The sequence below is a fragment of the Aythya ferina genome (genome assembly GCF_964211825.1).
Source record: "Aythya ferina genome assembly, chromosome: 11".
Taxonomy (NCBI): Eukaryota; Metazoa; Chordata; class Aves; order Anseriformes; family Anatidae; genus Aythya; species Aythya ferina.
This window is the reverse complement of record NC_140307.1, coordinates 2,559,994-2,585,354: the sequence shown is the minus strand read 5'-3', so window position 1 is coordinate 2,585,354 and position 25,361 is coordinate 2,559,994. Positions and strand designations below refer to the sequence as shown.

At 39.8% G+C, this 25,361-nt stretch overlaps 1 protein-coding gene across 7 annotated transcripts in view; it reads right to left on the bottom strand.

Moving 5' to 3' along the window:
* The window catches only part of MEGF11 (multiple EGF like domains 11), a 283,958-nt gene that overhangs the window by 28,844 nt on the left and 229,753 nt on the right, over positions 1–25,361 (bottom strand). For all 7 annotated transcript variants that reach the window (XR_014696988.1, XM_084532754.1, XM_084532753.1 and 4 more), the window contains 7 exons: positions 24,367–24,530; positions 23,862–23,964; positions 10,405–10,551; positions 7,602–7,736; positions 4,233–4,361; positions 1,814–1,942; positions 953–1,081 (listed from right to left, as the gene is read on the bottom strand). Coding sequence is in view for 6 of the 7 variants with exons in the window: in XM_084532754.1 (XP_084388880.1) it covers positions 953–1,081; positions 1,814–1,942; positions 4,233–4,361; positions 7,602–7,736; positions 10,405–10,551; positions 23,862–23,964; positions 24,367–24,530 (936 nt within the window). In the remaining variant the exon portion in view is untranslated. The remainder of the gene's footprint in view (positions 1–952; positions 1,082–1,813; positions 1,943–4,232; positions 4,362–7,601; positions 7,737–10,404; positions 10,552–23,861; positions 23,965–24,366; positions 24,531–25,361) is intronic.

The window sequence follows — 25,361 nt, the reverse complement described above, 5'->3', positions numbered from 1 at the left end:
CATAAAGTCCTGTGAAGTAAGCTTTAGTGAAGAAGCTTTAAGGCAGGCTTTTCACTTGCAAAGCTAGCAGGGATGTATTATCCCACTGCCAAAGATAAATAAATAAATAAATCTGTGGAATTAATGCAATGGTAAGGTGAGATGGATTTTACCCTGTATTTAGAATCCAAGTAAGTGTGTGAGAATTTACTTTTGATTTACTATACTGGACAAACAAGTAATTATTCAACTACAGCACACACAGTTTCCACTACCCTAAGTCTTTGTTCTTAAAAGAAGCTATTTGGCACAGCATGCTAAACATGCCAGCAAGACATTGACAACAGTTGCAGTAAGATATGCAAGCACCCTTGCAAGGTAATTGAAGTTCATTGTTAAACGCTTGCTCGCTACTCAAGTTAAATGTAATCCTTCCAAAAATGACAAACAACTTTTGTTTCCTTGACCCGTTTTCATTGTAAAGACGAATCTTAATTTGGTCCGCATCTATAGCATAACAGCTTTGGCAAGAAAACTCCAATATTCCTCAGAAGTCTGAGAGTAGAAGGATGTTTTTTGAACTGTCTTCCTCCACGCCAAAGGAAACCTAAAGCTGTTGCTCTCAACAGCATTAATGAGTCATGAGACAGTTTGTGGTTTTCCATTAATAAAGTACCAGAGGTTTGGGAAGGCTACATCCAATGTGTGCAGTGACTCGCTTTTATCTCACCTAACTTTAGGGTGGGAATGGAAAGATCTAATTTGTAGTGAATTCACCTTTTTCCATTACACTTAAACAACGTGGCTGGCCTTCCAGAGATGCCTTCTTCTCCCTGTGGATTATGCAAGGTGCCTGGGGTTGTGGTCTTACTGACACCCTCAGTTCATAGCCTCAGTTCGTTTCTGCAAAGAATTCTGACCCCCCCAACCCTCCCCACTGAGGAATGGAAAAAGAAGTCATGCAGGAACTTACTTTGCTCACACTGTTTGCCTGTAAATCCAGTCCTGCACGTGCACTGGCCGGTGATGTGGTCACAGTCTGCTCCGTTCTGACACTGACAGACATTGGCACAGTTTTTTCCGTAAAAAGCAGTTGGGCAACCTGGCAGGAATCAGAATAAGGAAAGTAATAAGCTGAAACACAAACCCAGATGTGTTAACAGCACAAAATAGGTAGGCCTATAAATCTAAGGATTTTCAGCCTCTGTATATCTGAAGACATTTATTTGATGATCTAAATGCAGAGCTACCACGGCAGCCAATTTTCTCTCAGCAGTGTTTCTTGTATCTTACAGAACTGCCTCTTAAGCCTTTCAGATGAACGAAAACCTGATCCATGTACACAAACTACATTTTCAAGGAGTGAGAGAAGATGGCTAGACAGAAATTCTCTAAAAGGCCAGAGATCAATTAATTACATGCAAGTGAAAGGGCCTTCTCAGAAGGCTCTCCAGAATCTGATCTCCTCTTTTGTACAGTGCTGATAATTTTGCTTTGGTAGGATGAGAAATCTCAAACACTTTCCTAAAGTAGACAAGGTATATTGGGACTTTAACAAGCAGGGGCAAGGAATGTACAAGTTCTGACACTGAGTCAATAATCTAAATGATTGGTTTCTCTTTTACAGAGTGCCAAAGTTTTTCTTTTTAAAAAAAACAACAAAAAAAAACAACTTGAAAAGCTTCAGGACATTTTCCTCAGGGTGACACAAAGTTATTCGCAAGTACGAAGCAGGTGGTTTAACAGCCAAGACTGCAATACTTGGAAGAGACACGAGGTAGCAGCACATACTTTGACAGATTCCCTGACAAAATAGCGTCTCTGAAAGGCTTACGCTGAGTGCAGTAGAGCCCCGTCCAACCATGAGTACATCTACATTCTCCATCGTAAGGGCTGCACATTGCTCCGTTGTGGCAGTTGCATGAATGAAAGCAGTCAGGGCCCCAAAAACCTGTGGGACAAGCTATGAAAATAAAAAAAGTTTGTCAGCTGACAAAAAAACAATGATACTACGTGAGTGCTGTGGAGGAACCACAATAAAGAGAGAACCTGTGAGACACCAGCAAAGGCAGAACTTCACATTGAGGAGCTTGGCATCGCTGCAGCAGTGACTCCCTGACCAGGACTGGTTCTCCCAAGCCAACAACTGCTTTGCAAACCCAGGTTGGAAACCTGCAGTGTCCAACCCTGGCACAAGTGATTCCTTCTCCATGTAGGTCAGGTGGCAGCATGTGGGCACTGAGAACCACTGAAATGGTGATGCTCAAGGTTACATTATGCTAAGTGCTCTGGCGACTCTCCCTGCCTTACTGGTGCTATCTGTGAAGACAATTTAGACAGGGTTTTAAGATATGGAGGTAATTTAATTTTCTTTTTGATATTCAGGAATTCTTGCATAATAAAGCACAGCTATTCGTGGTTTACTTTTGCTATGCAATCAACTGCTAAAATTACCACATTCGTTTGACGCGTAGAGCACTACTCAAATTATGTAAAAATGTAAAGAAAACTTCTTTCAGTATGAATTCCCATCCACAAAATCAAATTGCTTTTGTTGATGGGGATAATATTAAATTAAAATCTCCAGGTCTATTATGTATTTCTACAAGTACAATATTAATACATTTTCAGAAGTTATTTTAAGCCTCCCTCCAAAAATGAATGCAGTAAGTTACAGTTATTAGTGCCAGACTAAAAGATCCAAAATGATGATAACCCTTCAATATAACAACTATATTTTTGCTTTAAAAAGCACTTTCCATTGCTTCCTATTAAAGACATGAATTAATAAGGCATGGTTCCCAGGAAACCTGAAAGTACAGAAACCATGCCTATTTCCATGTATGCCATTGGCTCCAATTCTGACGATAAATGCAAGTTTCTGGCATATGACAGACATATCTAAAGCCAGAATGAATAGCAAAAAACCTGCCATGACGTAAATCAAACAAAAGGTCACTGAACTCACACAATGTAAAGCTGAACAGGATTTGGCCTAAAGTTATAATGTTATAAGCAACCAGAAATATTTTTAAAAAGCCTTTGTAAGTCAGAGCTGCAGGGTCTTTTAATGCCTCCAGAACTGGCTCTGGAGCTGGAGCTAAAATTATCTCCTTTGTGGCTCCATCTCTCGGTCATCCCAGGTTAACTGGTGCAGAGGGAGATGGGACCGAAATAGCTCCGTGCCGGACTGCAGTACAACAGGCCAGGTGTCCGCAGGAGCCTGGTGTGAGGCCAGCTTCATGTTGGGAGATTTATACTTTTTTTACAAGAAGGTAACTGTGGAAACAGGCATGTTCCTGCTTTATTCGTCCAAAATACCAAGCAGCTATCACCATTTCCTCTTGCCTTCTAAACTGGCAGTTGTTGCTACTCAACTGGGCTGCCTCACTTGGTAAGAAAATCTCATCTATTTTCAAGGTTAACAGAAACTAACAGTCATTTCCCAATTACATGGCTAAATATAATGAGGAATCTGTGCAGCTTTCTGTCTTTTTTTTTTCTTTTTTTTGAGTGACAGCAATATTCTGCCTGTGGAAGACACACAATAAAAGCAAAATTACAGCCGTCTGTTTTTATCCGATTCCCACTTTATCACTTGAAGTTTAATATATTTTACTCTGGAATGCTGTCTAATATGCTAGTTGTATCCTGAATATGAAGTAACAGTTCTGAATGATAGGATATTGCTTCCCTCTGTGATCTATCTTCAATTAAGGGATGCTCTCAGGAAATGACACTTTGGGATCAGCAAATGCCAATCTTCTACCTGGGCAATTTTTGAGAAGAAATCCTCCATCCCTCCAAGCTCACATTGACTTTTACAATTAAATTACATTTAATAGAAATATTTCAGCTGCCTAATTTCTCAATTCTATGGGCTCGGTACATGAAAACATTTACAGGTTAATAATTTCTAATGTAATAGCTGAAAGAAAATGATTTCAAAAAATAAATAAAAGGGAATTCAGCTAGAAATTAAAAGGGAGCATGGAGCTTTCTTTTCTGATAAGAGCTTGTGACCTCCCTTTCCTGTAATAGAAGCTAGTAACGGCTTCTGCAAATTCCAACTGCATAAACTAAGCCAAAGCTAACTTAGATTAATTAAAAGAAATAAGCTATAAAGAGAGTAAGGCACTGGCTGCTGTAATACTTCAGGGATTTTCCTAGAATCTGCCTTTAACTTTCAGAAAACACTAAACAGGAAAACATGTTCTTTTAAAGCGGAGGTGGAAAATTAACACTTTGCTTACTCTGAGAGCAGTCCTTCCCTATCCAGCCTGGAAAACACTGGCATGATCCATCAATAGGATTGCACGTCCCGTTCTCGGTGCACTGGCAGACCTCATCACAGTTCTTCCCATATTTTCCACTGGGACAGACTGGAAATATAAGGCAGTTCACTGAAAGCTCTTCATAATGAATGTTTGGAAGTCACAGGACTTAACATTTAGCAATTAGAGAGAAAAATAATTATGACATTTTTCTTTGCTGAAGACAAATGGGCAATTTTTTTCTGGAAATATGGAACAGGCAGAAGAAAGCATTCAAGTCCATTGTGTTTGCTTACTTCCCAAGCATAAAAACATGAAAAAGTCATCTTGAAACACATTTTTCTGCTGGAAAATGAATCTAATACAGTTAGAGGCATCTATCTACCCCTTCACCTTGCTGTCGTATGCATTCAGTTATGTTGCAAATGAAGGTTTAATGGATTATATATTTTTGCCTGAGAGTTGTTAAACTTATGCTGTATTTTTACAAAAGTAGGGTCTATTCTTGCTGGCCCACCTGGCTTGTTCTTGAAGTTGGAAGAAAGGAAACTGAGATTTTTTTTTTCCAGAATCGTCTTGTAGCGCCTAAGCACAGTGACATAAAACTAATAGGTATATCTTCAGCCTCACACCAAATGACTGGAAATCTTTAAGTTTAAAGTTGATGGAAAGCTCTGCTCGGTAATGAATGAAATGTGTAATTCCTGTGCTCCTATTGGCTGTGTTCCCTGACAAAAACAAATATATTTTCAAAACAAGATAAAATACACAGTCCATCTTTGGAAAGAATATAACAAATGGAACTGGACTTGTATCCTGGTAAATAATAGTGATGTCAAAAAAGTGATTAAGGTACTTCCCTGAATTATGCAACTGGTTTACCACTTCAGTCCCTCTCACTTTCTCATGTGCAGTCTCTGCAGGTGACCTCGATCTATCCTGACTGTGAATCAGCCAGAGATTGAAATCCTGAGCTGTGATTCATTTGCTTTTATACAATATGCCATCTTCTACTCTTACTATGGCAGAAACCTGAGAACGGTGCAGAAAACAATAGTGTATAGTCTAGCTGCAGACTTATCTGTAGGAGTGGATAAAGTTGGCTTTCAAATTATGTGCTAAACAGAACAGTTCTCTACCTGAAAAGAGATAAAACTAAACACATTATACGACACAATGAAAAGAACAATATACGGACACAAAGAGAAAGAGAAAGAAGGAAAGAAACGGCTTCATATCACAGAAAGAGCAAAAACTAAAATGATATGTCAGCCCAGGTTTTCATATATGCTAGCACCATTATTCACTTCCAGTACTCTATACAGAGCAGTTCAGTGCAATACTTTTATTGCATCTTTAAGATGGAGATAGATAACATCACTTAAATGAAGCCTGGATTTTTTATCTGTACAAAAAATAGTTCTCAAAAGACTTACTTAAAACAGGAGCTGATTTACACTGCAATGTGGAATACTAACAAATTAGGAAAAGATTTGTGGTCCAAACACTGATTCTGACAAAGGCAACAGGTCATATTTTATAAAAGAAATGCTTCAGTTTGGCACAGTGAGAGCTAGCAGAGGGGTTCCTACCATGTGAGCACCTCTTGTCTTAGTGAAAGAGTATGATGCCCTCCAGGATGTCAGCATGGAAGGATTACAAAACCTATCCTGCCAAAATGGTTATTCTCTTGTAAAGCTGTGAGATCCGCATACAAGCGCTTCTCAAAATGCTTCAAACGTTTTAAACAAAGCTGTAAGGTAAAGACTAATACTGCCTTCTCCAGGAACAACCTGATTGTACAATGCAGGCAGCGATGTTAATTAGCTATAAAAGCTCTGAAGTGGGACTCTGAAAGTCTCTGTGGGACGTCAGGTGTGTTGCAGCAGCAATAACATGTTATTATCAATCCATCTTGCTACATGATTGGGAAAGATATTCATAAAACAGCTGCTTAGTTTTGTGCTGCTTAGAATCCTTAGTACAGCCATGTCAACTTGTACAATTTTGGAGGTTACACTGCTCCTTGCATGCATGTGCTGCTGCTGATGGGAGAACATTCCTGCTGCCAGAAAAAAGAGACAGCACAAGGAGATGAAAATTCAAAAGTGAAATCTTTGTTTCACGTTTTTCTAATGGAAAACATTAATTAGCATTTTTCTTTCTCCAAAATAAAGTTACATGCTAACTCATTATGACAAACTGCAACACAAATTGATTTTAATTAGGACATGAATATTTTAAAATTAATTTGCTGGATAGATCAACATTTCAAAGTAAAACCAGAAGTGCTGAACATCTGAGCAAAAATAAAATAGAATTTTCTTAAGAGGATAATTAGTCCTGCTTACGCTTTGAAATCTGGCTAACTTTTCACATAAAATGGACAAATTCACTGAAATATGTTCATTTTAATAAATTAATTGGTATAATGTTTAGTTGACTACATAGCATAGGGAAAAGGAAACATGGTTACATTTAATCTGTTTAATGATTTTGCATAAGTACTGTCTGCAATTTCTAACTTACTGAAAAGCAGGTCATTAAAAAATGTCAGTTCAATTTTTACAAGGATGGTGACTTTACAAGGGCAGTAGCCATTAAGAATAATCTCTTTTAAATTTGTGTGTAGAAAATACCCCCAGTGGTATGCGATAACTCAGACTCTGCAGAATACTGTAATGATTTTGCAAGCAGTTTTAGGGTGACTGAAAATGGAACTTGTGGTTAAAAGTGGACTAACTTTCAACGGTACAGAAAAAGGTACAGTGAGGCATGTTGGGGAGAGCTGGAGCTACTTTTAACCTGTGAGAATGAACTCTTTCACTGCCTCATTGCCAATTTTTCTGTTTCTTACACTTGTGTTTGGATGCATGTGATTTCTGCTGTTCCCAGAGTCAGGTCCTAGGTGGTGTACATTAGGTTGTATGCATTAACTTGGTGTTTGGTCTTCTGTAACTGAACTGTCCTCCGCCTTAACTAATACCTACTGCTCCTGCTGAAAAACAGTGTGTGAAGGTGTCATCGACATTTAGGATATGATAGGCTTAGCGAAAAGGAAGATGAAACCATTGGATGGCTGATATGTTTACAGCAGGTGTCTCATTCTGTATTCATTTCAACACAGAGCAGCAGACCTGTTTTATTTATGAAAGCAGGAGCACATCATATTTACAAAAGGGTGACTAAGTACCTATTTGCATTTTGCCTCTGAAGTAAAGAATTCTTGTGATCTAAACTGCTGAAACAAGGGGAAAAAACGCAGAAACATTGTGATCAGTCTTACTGCAGTCGCAGCCACGGAAACCTGGGCAAGATGGTGGCATTTGGGGATCCTGGGCTCAGTACCTTGGTTGCAGAGCGCGCCAAAGAATCCTGGCAAACAGTCACAGTGTCCTGACACGTGGTGACAGGGACCGCTGCTGTGCACACACTGAGGGCATGGCTGGCTGCAGTGGTGTCCATGGAAGCCAGGGGGACAAACTGAAGACAGAACAAAATAAACCATCACAGGTTTGCAGAAGGTTTCTCATTGCTGAGAGCTTTAGAATTCTCTCTCTGTCTTAATCCCAAACCAATAAATTTTCTGCTTTCTAAAGTCACATAGTGGCATGAACAGAAGAAATTATGAAGCCAGTTAGACTATCCCATCTCTAATAAAGTGTGATCTCTGAGTAAAACTGTTCAAACATTCACGCCATCCTACATCGTGTAAGTGCTTGGCTATTCTGTAACACAGATGAGCTCTCACAGCACCCTCTCACTCTCAAGACACTAATTTGAGTCTCTCTAGCCCTCTCCAGCTAAACTTTCACAAAACATGTGAATTTAAGACATTTGATGCCTCATATCCCACTGGCAGATATGGTTAATACCCGATAACATCTTCCAAAGCTTTTAAGATAGGCAGGAAGAGAAGCATTCACACACATAGACAACAGAAATTCAGAATACCATTTCCTTAGCAAATTAAGCTAAGAAATCAAAGAAGGAACATCAGGAAACTCTATGTTTTTCTTCTAAGCAACTATGTCAAAAGCTGATTTCTAAGCACATTAGGTGCAATACCTGTGTTCAATTAGGACCTTCAGTTTATACATGCCATTGCAGGAGCAGCATCCGTCAGTGATGAATAGAATCTAAAAATGGTAATTATGGCAACAGCATACAAGATCACCTAATTTGCATCAGTAATCACACTGGATAGCTTAGAAAACTTGCCATGAGCTGTGTGCTTAATTTTGTTTAAAACTTGGATTGAAATTATTATAGAAGTTGTCCATAAGGTATGTCCATAAGGGCCAAGATTAGGGCCCAGTATCTCTTATAAACATGTATTGTAGCTTCTAAGCATACGTAGAATGAAAAAAAAATCCACTGTCCAAACATTCAGTGCTACAGATAAGCACAAAAAAATGTGAAATTGCAGTAAGTAACAGTAAAAATGCCTTTATATGTTTTTGTTTTTACTCCTGTGATTCTCTATTACCCAGTTCTGCCTCAGTGGTTACTATATCATGTCTGCTCTATTTTTTCACTGAATGACAATTTTTCTCTGGGTCGGTATGTTCACAGTGGGTGTCAGGTTTTTACACTACTGCAGATTTCCAGCTGGAACTTGGCTGACAGGTTAGTTGATGATGCACTTGCTATAAAACAACCTGGATCATTCCTGGAGACGTTTTTGCAGGTCTAAGAGCAGTAAACCATCCTGGTGTCTCATGTAATCCTGATTACACAGACAGAACAAGCTGGAGGGGTGTCATCTTCAGTACTGCCCTTTATGGGCTGAGTTCTGCTTCTAAATCAGTTTCCAAGAGGGAAACGGGAATGATTCTGAGAGTAAAATTAGCAATCTAAAGCTACCTTCGCCTACGGAGATGTCCTCTTCACGAGGTACTCTTGAGTCTAAATCCAGCAGACAAGGTGGGAACAAGCTGAATTCCCTGGCTGTATCTTCACAGATGGGCATTTCAGCAATGCAGAGAGCAGAAGCATCCAGAGAACCCCTCTGCTGTCACCCCAGAGGGAAGGAGAATTTCTCTTCATTAAGTTCTTAGCAAATGTCCTCCGGGAACAGCCTGATTACTGGAGTTGCAAGCTGGGGACATGGTTTGCCTCTTGTAGACTACATGCCATGAGCTGATAAAACTAAGCTGTTTTTTTCATCTCAGAAAGGCCAGAAACTATTAACTTCTGGAGGTTTTGTACTCTTAGGGTTTCAAATTTGTAAAACAATTTCTTCCCCAATTCCCAGAAGCTCTGAGCACCACATTTCAGCCTTGGAGAGAGGTTTTACCGCTATACAGATATGCTGAAGCACCTGGAAATTGGGGTTTATAATGGAAATGCTTATAGGCCATTAACTACAGCAGTGCTAGAGGTCAGCCTAATAATGGCTTTAAATAAAAACTGTCAGCTACAAATTATTTTTAGAGATGAGTGTGTGCTAGTGTCAAGTGTAACTGGTGAAATCAGTAGGGATATATGAACTGGGCATGGAGAATGTCTTACAGGAAGAACAAGGGCTGCTGCAAAAAAGAAAGACAAATCCATTTCTTGTTTGCATAGGAAGAAGGTTGCATTGGTTTGGATCAGTGAATAAGGGTCCCTCAGGGGCAAATGCAGCTTCCCAGATAAAGCAAATGAGAGGATTTTTATCTCCTTGACACATTTTAATATGTAGCAGCAGAGCATCAGACGGGAGCTATTTCAGGCTGCTGTGTTTCTTTTTCTGGCATATAAGAAAACATTGCCTTGTTATTTTGATAGCCAACACTCATCTCCTTGTCATCATGTGATGGGCCAGAGCTGACTCTACTTAGCAGGTATCCTACAGTTTACTGTGACACAACTGTAAACCAGATCTTGCACAAATCTTGCCAAGTTTGGTGTGCAAAATTGTTGCTCCTTCTTTGAGGTCACCTGTGACCTCTAAGTACTGTGGAAGGCCAGAAGAAACAGAAGGCAACACTCTGAACAGCAGAGCCTTCACTTCTTGGTCAAGAAGAATTTTTTTGGCTTTTACCCTGAGCAAGTCATGAGCTAAAGCAGCTCAGAAACCTGTGGCTCTGTATCTTCAGTGCCACAAAAACAGTGTTTCTATCTGCTTTGCATCCTCCAACACATCTACATGTATGGAAAATCTTACTTCTCTGGCACAAGGGTCCTCTGTATCCGGGTGCACAGTCACAGGTACCATCCTCTGGGGAGCAGGATCCCCCGTTCTCACAGTTACAGGAGATGGAGCAGTTTGGTCCCCAGCGGCCCTGGCTGCAGATATTGTCACAGTGGATGCCTAGAGAACAGAAAGGTGCACATTAGGTTTCACACAGCTTACTCTGCTCATAGATCAAAGAAATGTATGGGTGGATTGACACCTCACAGTACATCACAGAGCAAACAAGGGAATCTGAAAAAGAAATAGCTATTCTTTTATCTGCTTATTAAAGTGAAAATTAAGAAAATGCTAAAGAAGTGAATTCTGTAGGTGTCAGTGGGCTCCTGTGCAGTCCTTAGCACCATTTCATGAAGCTCTGCATGTCATCCAAGAGATGAAGGTCAGAAATTGCTTTAAAGTCGCAAAGGATCTCAAATAACTGGCCCGGAAATATGCAGTTGATTGAAATCTGATTACTTAGCTGTTGTGAACTGGAAGACTGGGAAAAAAAAAAATCACGGCTCTGAAAAAAAAAAAAAGTCTAGTACTTGGATTCTTGAACTTGTACAAATTCAGCTCTACGTTGTGCCTTGCTCACTTCCTCGCTTACGGCACAGGGCTTTGGGTTATTGTGCACATGCTCCACATCCACCCAGAGCTCTGAGTTCTGTGTTAATGAACCGAATTCTGATCTAGCAAGCGGCCATATGTGACCATAGGCTGATCATCTGCATGTTAAACGGAGACTGAGACCTGCCAATCCAGCTCCCAGGGATTCCCAGGGTTGTTGTTTGGTATTTATTATTATGAAAGGCAAAGCTTGGAAACACGGGAAGAAACACACAGCCAGAAAGCTTAATGTGCGGCTTCTGGCATTGTGTCAACTGGTTTTGTTTTAACTGGTGACTTTTAAAAACAACCCCGTGCCATGGCTTGTCACATATAAAGGCAAGCTGAGGATTTGATGTTGCACACCACTACTTCTTCAAGAGATTCTAACTCCACTGGGATAAGGCAGCACCAATATCTGCAATTAGCAGAGCTATTTGCATGATCAAGGGCTCCTTGGATTGAAAAAGGTTTGCAGGATCACGAGCTAAGAGAGACATTAAGCACTGCCAGCTGCAGGGAGTGGCATTAGCGGGAGCACACTGAGATGCTGATAACAACAGAAAAAAAGAATCACAGGCTGGCTGGAAAATTTTCCTAACAACATTACCACACAGGGCGCCTTACAACTGCTCCACCAAGATTTGATGGCATACGCTTGCCCTAGCTAGACTTGCAACATGGAGATGTTCTTTATCATCCATGCACATGTCCCCACTGCATAATGGGATAAATGCAGACAAGGGCTCGAAGAGCCCCAGCCAGAGGCTGGATTAGCGCATCGCCAAGGAGAAATACAATCCCAAGTAATTTCCTACACCTCTGATAACTTCATCTGGACGCTACAGGTAATGGACTGTATTTCTGAAGCTGTGATCTGTACGGTCACCAAACTTTGAGGATTATTAAATCAGCTAGAAGTCATTATAAACACACTTACAGTGCAGTTTCAAGTTGGTTTTATAAATCTCTGAAGCTAATACAGTAAGAAATACTGCAGAGCTAAAATTTCCCTTTTCTGAAGATTAATCACACAATTATGATGTCCCTTCCTAGAAAATCTTAACCAAGCCTGGCAAAAGTACAGTTTGAAATGGGATTTTTAGTGATACACGTTCATAGCTTTATTTATAAAGAGGCCTGGTCTGTACTGTAAAACTTAATAAAAAACACATTAAAATACAGTAAAAACATAATACAAGCTCAATCACTTAATATTTAAATACGTCTGAACTAATGGGGGCAAAAAGAGACAAAGGATATCTGTAGAAGTAAAATCAAGAAAAACAGTAATTTCACTACAGCCCTCCCTACTCCCCTTTGAAATCAAATCTATCCTTGGATTGCTCTAACAGTCAACACTTTGCCTGCACACCTATGCAATAAATCTACTGTACTCTGTAATTAAAAAGTAATATAATAAATGGTAAATAAATAAATGCATTTCATTTATGCATATGTATATGATCATTTATAGTTTTTCAAGTCTCACCAGAAGCTCCCAGAAATTAAATTCTGACACAAATGCAGAAAAATGTGTATCTTTTCCTCCTGCCTGCAGAATTGAAAATACAGTTCTTATTGTGAATGGGCTATTTATAAATGGAGACAATTAAACAGCATTATTTCTTGTCTCTTTCAGCAAAGTTTGGGGAAGAATGACATTGACTTCCTTCTCTTGAAAGGTAGCTGAATTAGAATGCCACGGCTGTTCTTTGCAGCAGCAAAGTCCTTCCTTTCGTAATGAATAATGAGGGATGTCTTCCCGCTCCTAACGAAGGCAATGAGTCATTGTGAAGCCGATTGTTGTAACGAAATGTAAAGGGGGAAAACGGAAACCTTCTAGAAGACACTGATACCTGCTACAGCACTTATTTATTTATTATTTTTCAGAAGACAACTGAGAAGGTGCCGCAGTCAATTTTTATTACTTTCTATTACTCCAGTTCTCATGGAAGACTTCATTTTTTGGAGGCTTCTTCTCACATTGAATTGCAAATGTAAATGAGAAGTTAAAATTGCATCTGGACATGCACGTCTTATGGAATTGTGCTAAAAAAAAAGCACCTTAATTTTACAATTCCCTAACTTGACAGCATATGAAGGGGGAGTCCATCCCTCCCAGCTACTTTACAATCGGAGTCAGTGAAGCAGAAAGCCTCCTTAATGTAAAACTTTAACCTTTGCTTAGGAACTTGCTGATGAACATTTCTGATAAGCAATTAGTTTTCAATTTCCAGAAATATAAAAAAAAAAAAGCTGAAGTTGACATATCTCAGTATCATCTCATGTTATAACTATGGATTCCTAACTCATGAACAAATTCTTTGTTTGACAAGCATGATGTAGAAATTAGAAAGACAACTACCAGAAGAATAAGTCCTTGAAGCTGCAGGAAGCAGTTCTATACATAAACTCTATTGCCTAGATACCAAGAAATCATCTTACTGCCTGAGGCTGTAGTTCACAATTGCAGATACTAGCATGAAATTATACTTCCAAGACCTCCTTAAACAATGTTCTGGGAGTGAAATGTAAGTGAAATTCACATAACTTACAAAAATTATAGTTATCCACTGTACATGGGCAGAGGACATCATGCAGTAAGCCAGAGCCGAGGTAAGAGCGGAATCTGCTATGGCTTTTAATCCAGCCTGTGAAACAGGAACCCCAAAATCTCCATGTCCCAGGGTGGGTTTGAGGTTTTGCAAACACTGGCTGCTCCCAAGCAGGATTTCCTCTGCCATCCTTTTTTACTGTACCCAGAATTCACTCCCACCTCCATACCTTCTTCGTTTGCATGCACAATGGGCAGGGAAAACTACAAAGTGCCTGAATTGCTGTTGTGTGTGCTGTGAAAAACATGACCTTTACCCACCAGAGCAATCACGACTGCACTCTTTTACGGAACAATTATGTAGAGAGCTATTCCAGGCTGCTTCCCCTTATGGGCTCATTCAGGATAGTTTACTAGCAAGAGGTAAAGCAGATGCTCTCTGGGACATCAGGATTATTTTGCAGATCTTTGGTGCAGACCTTCCAGGGGAGAAGCAGGCGGGTTGTGCAGTGATCTTCCAACGCAAAGTGGCTGGAGGTGTGTGTGTCCCGTGACTTGACATGATAAAAATTTGTGCCTGGCTTACATGGAACAGTACAAATGTTCACCAGAAGAAGTGTGGTTCTTTGTATTCAAATACACAACCAGGACTGTGAAAGCTTCACCTAGCCTCCACACAGCCAGCATGCAGAGGAGCAAGAAAAAGAAAAAGAAAAAGGAAAAAAAAAGCTGACAGCTATATAGCGAGGATATAAGGCATCTGTAGACGAGCTGCTTCACATACTGCTTCCATTAATAATCTTAAATAGCTTCAATGAAAGTTTGTCAAAGTAATGCAGATTTAGTGCTGTCTGTAACTATATCACACTGAAGGACTTTGGAGGGTGAAATTCCGGAAAGCCAGATACAAGCAGAATTCCCTTTCTTCTCTCTCCAGTTTATTTGTGCAATTGCACGCAGGCTTGGGGATTATGTCTCCAGCTCTTAATAAAGTCTGCCATTGTTTGTCTGCTTTGTCTCTAGATAGTTGGAAACTAATACTCTAAACACAATAGAAGAGCAAAAATGGAAGGAACAAATGAGAACTTGCGGCCTATTTTTGACCAGTGCTATCCCTTGACAGTAGCCTCTGCAGCAGGGCCTTCGTGCTGCCCAGCATCTAATTATTTTCCAGGGATGCGGGAATTTGATAAATTATAGGATGTTGGTCCCATCCCCCCCACGTACTTTAATTTTGTATCTACTAGTGTACAACTGTAATTATTTCTCTGAATAAGAACTTCAGCTTTTTTTTTTTTTCTTCAATAATCACAATCTAAAGACAGATGCAACATCAATTAGCAATGACAGGAATGATTTCAGCAGACATTTGAATCCAACACAAACATTGTGCTCTCCTCCACCTGTCTTTCAACATGACATGAAGTCATAATAAACTCTTATCTCTGGCATTTGAATAGCTCTGGAAAAAATGCTTTTTATGCACAAACAGGCATCGGATTTAGGCAGGCAATGCTGTGGAAGCCTCAAGTTTGGTGAGTCACGCTTGGCATTGATCTGGAATGCCTGGTAGCTTTTGTCTCTGGCACCACTAACTCTTAACGGAGGTTTGACTGCCTGTTGACACAGCACACAGTGGCACAACCAAAACAGCAGCAACACAGCTTCAACAGCAGAAAGTAGCCTCACGATTATAGCTGCGATTGTAATGGCAAGGCCATTTCAGAGAGGCAGTCGCTGAAAGCAGGGCAGTAAGCACTTGATCGTACTGGAAGAGGTCTGGGAATGCATCCCTGAATGGGATCTCAAGAGCTGACTGCTCCTTCACGCAACGCAGACCCTCCTCTCTCCATCGTGCAGGTCAGTGCCACCCACAGAGACCCCTTTGGTGGCTGTGCCACCTCTCACACACGAGCCCTGGGGGGTCCTGGGCACACGGCTGTCATTCCAGAGCCAGAATCCACTGAGGTCCCCTGCAAGTCTCACCTTGGCCTCCTAATTTGTGCCTTTATTTCTGATGCTGATTTCTATATTCATGTGTTCACCTTTTGTTTAACTTCATTCTCTTCTCTTTCCCCAGTACTCTTATTGCTGTTACGTTTATGTTTCACCTATAAATTCCATTTAAATCAGCTTTGTATTTGAGATTAGATCAGCATGCTTTCATAAGTGAATCCTTTGCTGCTTCAGTCTATAAAAAGTAAAGGAAAATTCAATAAGGACGTAAGAAATAAATGTCTGATTAGCTTTGGATCAGCTGTTCAGAAGGTGTTATGATAGCGTATGTACAAGAGTTCATAAAGAATCCTTGATGCTCTTCTATCATTTTTTTGCGTTGTGATATATATTCCTACCTGAGGCAAACCCCACAGCATGATTCATGACAACTCAGCTTTAAGGATGCTGAAGAACTAGAAAATCTGTTTGGGGACGGTAGCAGATAGAAGAAAACATAAAGGGATCTCCCATAAAATTAAATGGAAACATTAAGAATTGATGGCTGCTCATCCAGTCTGCAAACAAGCTATTTTTGCTTTTATATAGTGAAACTATTCAACAGAGATAACAGCAGCAACATCATCTATGAACTTTTGTGGTGTTCTTAAAATGCTTTTCTAACTGTAAATTTTTTATTTTTATTTTTTTTCAGATTGAAGCTGTGGAGCCCTTATTTACCTTGCTAAGCATTGTTCACTGGTGAGCTTCAGTGGGGCAACTCCTGTGTGCAACAGCCCATCAGTCTAAATGAAAGCTCGACAATCTGGTCCTAAATAATGAAGAATAAGCCCTTCCCTGCAGTCAGTGAAATATTCTAAATTGTCTCTTTTCTCATCATTGCATAGGCGATTTATGCACCCATTAATGTAAGTGTTTTTCTGAAAGTAATATACTTACAGCCTAATGCACCTCTGTGGAGCACTAATCCTACCCCTATTTTTAATTATCTAGAGAAAACTCCAGATATGAATCATCCAACTCTGGGAATTTATGCAATAAAAGCTTTTGAGGCAAGAGACCTACCTCGCAAGAAATTGAGTAAGTCAAAATGTTTGCTAAAATTAAGGATCATCTGGTTCCCTTTGCTACAGGATACTCCCCAGGGTGCACTACTGCAAGAAGAAAAGTTGCTGCTAACAAAGGGTAGATCCTGGAGGAAACGGTACCAACAGGAGTCAGGCCCTACTCAGTCTTCCTTCATCTTTAGGATGCTTTCTTCCTACTAATTCTCAAACTCTGGACATGATTTCAGGCCAGGAAGGAACAGGAACCTGGGCAAGATCCAAGCAGACCATCAGCAGGTAAAAAGGAGAGAGGAATCTGTAAGTGGGAAAAAAATTATTGTTTTCCTGACTTTTAAATGTTCCAGCCCCTGAGCCACGAGGTAAGGATGCAGCTTAGCAAGAGCTGTTGTACAACAGAACATGTGCGAGACTTTGGTGTTTAATAACACTGAGTGAAATTCAACCTTTTCTGCTTTGTGCAGAAGGGGAAGGAAGATATTTACAACATTTGTCACTGAGAACACTTTTCACCAGTAACATATATATACAACATTTCAACTCGCTGGCTGTTTATTGAATTATCTTTCCCTTTTCTTCCTTCACACGCTGCATGGTAGCATTCAGTATTTAGTCTGCTGAAATGTTCACAAATAATTTTTTCACTGCTTCTCGCCCACATTTATTTATAGGTGAACGTATTGTACACACAGCCAAGCTTATATATAGAATGCCTCCATATTAACATGGCAAATAGTCGAATATCTCTAGCATCAAATTTCATTTTTCAGAACCCATTAAATTAGCATAATCCAGGATGCCATCCAAGCTATATCTTTTCATACAATTTTAAAAGCTGTCCTTTAATAAGTGAAAATAAAACCAAAAATAAATACGAAGATAAGTGAACTCGTATCTCTTCTGTATTTATAAGACAAATACTGCAATCATTTGCATGCATGCTTATGTTTAGCAGAAGGCTTACTGCAGATTCTAATTATAGTCTAAGGGTCTGATCCAACTCCCACTGAATGAGTGGCAAAAATCCAATGGATTTCATGAAAGGTGAAATATATACTAAAACTGGCACAGGACAAACACAGCTAAACCCCCCCTTAGATGAGAATCTGGAGCCTCCTAGATATCTGCCAAGGAAAGCACAGACATAATTAATGTCAGGACATCAATGATGTCTTTGATATAACTTCATAATTCATATTTTTGAAAATTAGCCCTATATCAGCAGGAACCATACTTAAAGATTCCTGTCAAAGAGAGAATTTTTAAGCACAGCCTGACATAAAAATCTTATCAACTCACTTGAAATTAAGTCAATGAAAAATTAAAGCTAATTTCTAATAAGCTTATGTTACATTCATAGGCTAAAGGACACTTGTCAAACCCATGGAGTAAGTATACCTTTTCATATGGATAAGATTTTCCCTTTTGAAAGGCAGAGGCCAGAAGAGAGACTAAAATGCATCATTTTAGACTGACTCTTAACATTTCTAGTTTTTCTGTCTGCTTAAAGCTAATGTAAGGATACAGGATAATCACAGAAATAAATTATTAATTTAAAAATCTGGGATAAGACTGCCAGAAGTGATAAGTGCAAAATATGGTTTAGATAATGGGATTAGACATCTAGAAAATGCATGTTTAATAGGAACTTACTATAGCTCCATTTTGGTATTTTAGGCTTAGTATTACAACTCCAGAGAGCATGAAACAGTCCGTTTAAAAAACAAAGCCAACCCACAGCATTGTGAGCTCCGACATCCCATGGACCTGGTCAACCATAAACCTGCAGGTACATAAAAATAAGTCCTAGATTTTTTCTACTTTTAAAGACGTGAAGAAAAGTCAGCTGCCAATTATAGGAGTATACACTGGAGTAGATCTATTAAAGACAATAGACTTATTTTGGCTTCAGACTGGTACAGCTGTGAAGAGGATCTGGCTCTAAAATTGTAAACTAAATACTGCTGCAACCGAGGAAAGTCATATTAAAAAAAAAATAAAATATATATATATTTTATGGAAAGCTAAATGGAAAGTTATTTTTTTTCTTGAAAAATCACCTTCTTGCAAAGAACTCAGGAAGAGTGAAGTTAAAAATACCTTAGAGCTCACCGTCAAAGTGGTCAGTGTTTCTTTAAAATTCAAAAAGGCCTTCCCTTGAGTAAAAGGCTTATCAGTTTTCCTGAATTAATGTGTCCACGGGAGGGAAGAAACATGCTTCTGTGTTTGAGTGACAGTGCAGATGTCACTCGCAGCCTGCAAATTCTCTCAAATGTGAAGTCTCATTCCTCAAAGCTCACCTTATCTGTGACCAGCCTACATTTCCTGACCCCATTAACTCGCTTATACAATTGCACGTGGAAGTCCCTACAACCTGAGACTACCACAACTACTGTACAGTATTTCTGGACATGATAAGAGACAATTAGGGTTTGTGTTGCTGGCAACGTATGGAAGTTACAGAGGTTGTAAAGGACAGTGAAATAGATATTTTGACTTTGTGTATGTTGCGGCAAAGAGGGAGGCTGCTCTCATGAGACATGAACGAAGTCTGAAGGTGAAAAGTACCAACACAGTGACAAAATGGTTCTTCCTCTACCACCACATACAATTTTCATACTTGTAGTTGCCATTCTGATTAACTAAGAAGGATTTAACTTATGAAGGGTTCTTTTATAATCATCTATGGGATGCATACGCCTTTACTTTCCATCTTACCTCTACAATATTGTCTTATTTTCCTCATGCATCTGGGGATGTTGAAACCTACTGAATAAACTTTGGCTTTGGATGTTCAGAAAAGCTACTGAGTTTAGCAGTTCAGTGCGATAATTGAGATAGCATCACAACGACAGCGTTCTATAGAAAGCAGACAGCGATACAAAAAACAAAAGATACAACCAAGACTCCGATAAGACAGCATTTCAGATTAAAGGAATTCAGATAAACAGGATTTTAACTGACCTTAACATTTACAGGAATGGAATATATCCCCCTGTAGACCACTTTCTGTTTAATCCCACTATAATATCTAAAAGGTTAACAAAATACACACTGCCACAATTAACTTGAAGCACATTGACTCGTTACAGGGAGGAAATGGGCTTGCTGGGAGTATCAGCCAGGCCTGTGGCTTCTCTTTCTGTAATCTTTTTGCAGGTGGGATGTCTGACTGTGAAAACGAACGGACATGGGTCTTAGAGTCAGGATTAGCAGTGGCTGCCTCTGGCTTCCCAGAGAGTCCTGCAAACTTGGCCCAGGTCAGGCACAAAGCGAGCACCTCCAGAAGGTAGAAGACAGAGCAGCAGCTACGAATAATTCAGCTATGGGGGCTTGTACTGAGTGAACCAACTAAAGGCTATAGAGTAGTATTGGTTCTGGCATCTGTAAGGATGCCATTTCTGGTAAGAAACACGCAGTCAGCAGCCACCTCGAGGAATGAGCGCTGGGCTGCTGGGGTTTGCAGCGTGGCTTGCAAAACCCAGCTGGCTTAGCTGCAGCAGTGCTTCCAGAGCAAGGCTACCCAGGTAGATAGCCCTCTTCTGTCCAATTTCAGGTCATTTATTAAGTGAGAGGAACCTGACTGAAATTTGAGTCTATGAGCATCCAGGGGAGGAGTTTCACTTGGGCAAGATGAGGCTCAAGCCTGCTTCCCCAGGACCTGTTTTCTTCCAAAGGACTTCCAGGAAACGCTCCACCATGCAGCTTTTCTGCACTTGCATTCTCTCCGAGGATACAGTGTATGCGAGATCCCTAATTAAGCAAATGCAATTAGCACCGAAGCACTACATTTTCAAGCATTTTCATTTTAACCTGAATGTACACAAAATAGCACCTCTCTCACAAATGACTGGTAGCTGTAAGGTATCTGTGCGCACACGTACACGCAGACATACACAGCTGCAAGCACAAAAGTGATATGTATCTAAAATGCATAGCAGATCCGGGGTGGAGAGACCCTTGTTAATCTTTAGAAAGCAATCAGTCTAATCAGACAAGGCTCGATCCTGCTGGCGGCTACACTTTTCCTTTTTAACCTGGCAGTAGACATGAAGACATCTTTTAATTTCAAGGATACTATTTATATGTTAAGCATGTGCAAGCTCAAGAACTCCATTCAGTACAAGGCTAGGACCTTATTTCTATCTGCAACTGACATTTTCTTCATATGGATTCAAAGCCAGCTTCACATTGTGTCAGCAGGTCAGATCTGATTTCGGCCCACATGTGAACAAGTCTCACTGTACTTGTACCATGTGAGAGCCTTTTGCCAATGTGGCTTTGGTCTTTTAAGTAAAAAGGTTACAGTTTTCCTGCTATCTACAAAGCTGTTGGTGACACAATGTGCCTGTGTACCTGGTTGGGTAATTTTCAGCTATAACATCAGGGTGCAATCATCTTCAGATTTGATCTGTCTCAGGGTCTAACTTCTGCCTTTGCCTGCACATGTGCAATTCCCCACTGAACTTAACGGAAACCATATATGCATGTCTAAGCAGCTTGTTGCCAGTGTGCTTATTCATGCATACAGCTGGTCTGTACAGCTTTGTAATCTCCTGGCTGATACGTGGGATTCTCTTTATCATCTTCCCCTCTGCCAAGTTTGCTCCACTCCAGAAAATTACCTTTTCTCAGCTGGTACACATGGAAAGGTGGGAGAGCATCGCCCTGAATAAAAGACTCTTGATGGGTGGCAGTCACAACATAATAAAAGGATGGTAGACTGCTATTAACTTATATTGTATGCTACTCTTTCCGTACCTTTTTTCTTCTTTTCCCAGTCTTCCTCCATGCTCCTGCCGTCTATCAGTTTCTGAAGGTTTATATCAGTAACATCTTGAAAACTACTTTAAAGAAAATGGGCTCAATCTTCCCCTTGATCTCTACACAGAACACTGACATCAAGGCGGGGAGTCCCACATGTGGGATGAACATACAGAATATGCTGTTTCAGATGAAGTTTTGTGGCTGTTAGGATCAGAAAACCTCGTGAATTCTCTGTCTGGTGTGAGTGGGTAGGAAAACCTTCAGATGTTCCACGATCCTGAACTTTTCTGATCTTTTTCAGGCCATGCCTAATTAGTACCAAACTCAGAAAGCACAAATTTAAGCCTGAATTATTTATCACATCATATTTATAAAATGCACTGCAATACACATCATGGCCCAGTTCACAACAACTAGAGATAAGATTAATCTTCTACCGATGCCATACTCCTTAATATGAAAATATAATTATCTAGCTGAAGAGTTTCTTAAATTACATACTTTCAAACCAGTATGAGCAGAATTTATCCTTGTGTCTGGTGCTAAGCCAAGTGGAAAAAACATTGAGAGCAGAATTGACAAAACACATGTTGGCTCTGTCTGTCTATCAGCATTTCCAGTGCACACCTTACATGGTCCTGTCAACATCTCAACTCAAGCCTGGTCTCAAATACTAATATAATATTTTTCTCCCAGAAATGTGATCCTGAAGAAAGGAGTTCCAGAACTGCAGAGACATATTGAAGAACAAAGACCTTAATTTGCACCAAGTGTCCTGCAAGTTACCGTACATTTACCTTACCCAATACAGAAATTAAAAAGAGGGAGATATCACTGAAATTATTCTTACTTTTAGTTGGAGTAATTTATATCTGCACTTGATGTACATTTACAGACGTGCACGTGCTTGTGAAAGTACAGAGTATTTGTTTCAAATGACTTTGAGAAAATGCTATGCCTTCAGTCTGTAAAGTGTAAAGTCTGTAAAGCACTTTCATCTGAAATGCTACATACAGAAAGATGTGTAATAAGCCTTTAGAGTAAATATATATATATTAATTTACTGTACTTTTAAAAACCATTTTGTCCCTTGAAAAAAACTCACAATGACTACAGGAAAACCTATCAACTGTTCTTCTGATGGGCATCAATAATGTACAGTGGAGTTTTAAAGCTTGATGGATGGATATATTGATGGTAAAGAGACTCAAAGAGTGATGAATGCAGTCCAGTGAGTGAAGAACACAAGCCAGAGTGGGTAGTAGTGAGCTTATGAAATGGATTCTCATGCGGGAAAAAAACACTTTTCAGGGATGCATGCCCAATACCTTTGTAAAATAACTCTGATGTAAGTAATGTTTGTATAAATTCTTATTTTTGCATTTTATTTAATTCTAAAATGATGTTTTCCATAAAGTACAAGATATAATTTCACTGCTTTTGCTTCATGCTTCTAAGAGCTGGGCTGCAGTGGTGATGTTCTCTCCATTAGAAATACAAGGCATGTATTATTTTAAGGCATAAATGAAGGGTTAAGGTAACAGTATCCCCAATGTCAGCTGCCTGATCAGCGTGCCTTTCTACGTACATCTTTCAACTTGTACTAGTTTGAAAAACAATTACATTTTCCAAATGAATTGCTGTTAATACCAATACATTTTGATTGTCAGTGCTGCTGGTGTCTCTGCAGATATAGGCAAGAATATAAGCTAATTTCCCTCCAGGGCCTCTACAGAGAGCTGAGGGAGATTAACCAGTATTTTAGGCAGCTAAGTGTGAAATACTGGTTGGGTCAATAACTTGTCCTCCAGTGCTGCTATGTTAGCTGTCAAAAGCTGGCAAAAAGACATATCAGTATGGAGTCAAGTGCACGTCTGATCGTACTGAGATCTCCAGCCCAGACTTTCAGACTTCACTGAATATTTCTCTTGGCATCTGTGTAATCACGAGAGCTCTTTGTCAAACCAGCACTAATCTGCTCTCCATAACCATCCTTCCGTGGGATAAGAAGCATGGGAAAATGGAAGAACATAAAGACAGCAGTTTGTGACAAACCTGGTTTTGTATGATGGAGCAGCTGTAATGACTCTCAGCATCCAGAAGACATGTACCTGCATCCCCACGTATGATGGCCAGAGGATTCACTGTGGCACAGCTGCACCCCCATGGAAAGGGCCATTCAAGGAGAAAAATGCTGCAGGATTACCAGATGATCTGCATCCCTCCTGAGGATTCTTTTTACAGAAGGCTAACATCTGGCTGCAGGTTTGGAGCTATCTTCAACTAATTTGAATACAAATTTAATGAATGCCAATTTTTGTCACCAGCATGAGTGATTTAAATGTGGGCAAGTTCAGCTGATCTTGTCTCAATCTATTATCTAAAAGTTTGCAGTCAGAAGTCCGGTACTATAACTGATGCAATAGCAAAAAACAAACAAACAAACAAACAAATAAACAAATCCCAAGTTTTACATAGTTAATTCCTAATTTTACCTGTCCAGCCAGCAAGACAGCAGCAGTAACCGGTGACAGGATCGCACCCATCTGCATGGCTACAATCACAACGTTCACTGCAATTAAGACCATATGTTCCATCCTTCCAAAAATATAAACAAAAAAGTCTCAGTAATCAGTTTTTTGTCCAAAAATGTGCAATATCATCTATCACGTCCCTCCTAATGCTGAGTCGCATTTTTAAAATTAACATACAGAGGAGATAGAAATAACTCAGTGCCTAACATTTCTATATAGAACCAAATGAGGGATCACTTTAAAATATGATGCTCAAGAAAATGCAGATAGCATTGCAATAGCTCTGATTAAATATAGTGCAAAACAGAAAATATCTACTTGATTGCTAGAAACCCGATCTGTTATTTATACATGATTTCCTGCAGGTATCCATGGACAAAATAAGATACTGACCTACTGTATGTTTCGAAGAGCTATGCTGGCTATGCTTTAAAAGGGGATGCAAGACCATCCCAGTCATACTTACGGGACAGGGCTGGTCACAGTACTCCCCTTGCCATCCAGGTGAGCAGAGACAAAAGCCATCAGCTGGCCTGCAGGCAGCTCCATTTGTGCAATAGCATGTCTGGTTACAGTTAAGACCCCAACTTCCACTCGAACATGGAATAGAGCAATCCATTCCTTGCCACCCTGAAGAAAGTTATAAAAGAAACAGCATTTGAGATGTTTTCACAGAAAAAAAAATAATGCTGGATTACAGCTATCTGCTGTAATATTTACCTCAGGAGAGTTAAAACATCCTGCATCGTGCATGTTTTCTAGACAGGTCTAATGGTCTGCCCTTTTCTTGCACAGCACAGCATGAATGGCAGCGTGCAAACCGCAGCTCTTCGATTCTAGAACCAGTTTCCTCCTGATCTTGGTGTAAATAAAGACACTGATCTCAGGGTCAAAGATTGGCCCTTTAATTATGAACTATTAGCTTCCTCTGCCAGCATCTATATGTGGAGAAGGGTGGTGTAGGTGTCACTGTGTTGGCTGTTTGCCACATTAAGGTGTCTGATTCCTCTCTGGGAACTGCTCAGGCAGCAAGAGAATCTGCTGAAGACCTGCTGAATATAAGACACTTGCTATTTGATGCTGCCTGTTTCTTACCTCATATTTTTTGAGAAGGATCTTTAATATAAAGAAGCTATTACACACACAGAAAAAAGACCAAGGCCATCATTTCTAACCATTAAGGCTCAAATCTTAACTACCAGCCGCACAATGGCTTTCATTACAATGCAGCTGCATGTAATGGAGTTGAGCAGTAACTCACCATTTATACACCCTCATTAAACGGGGTTCTACAGTGATTCATTAATTCATGTTTGAAATGCCAGATTTTATTGTTATTTGCCTCACTTCTGTTTTAGGGCTTATTAATGCCATATAGAGATAACTCATGTTGGTATTCTGGGGGAAGGCACCACTACACAGGGAAGATAAGAAACATCATGTTATGGAGTGCACAAGATT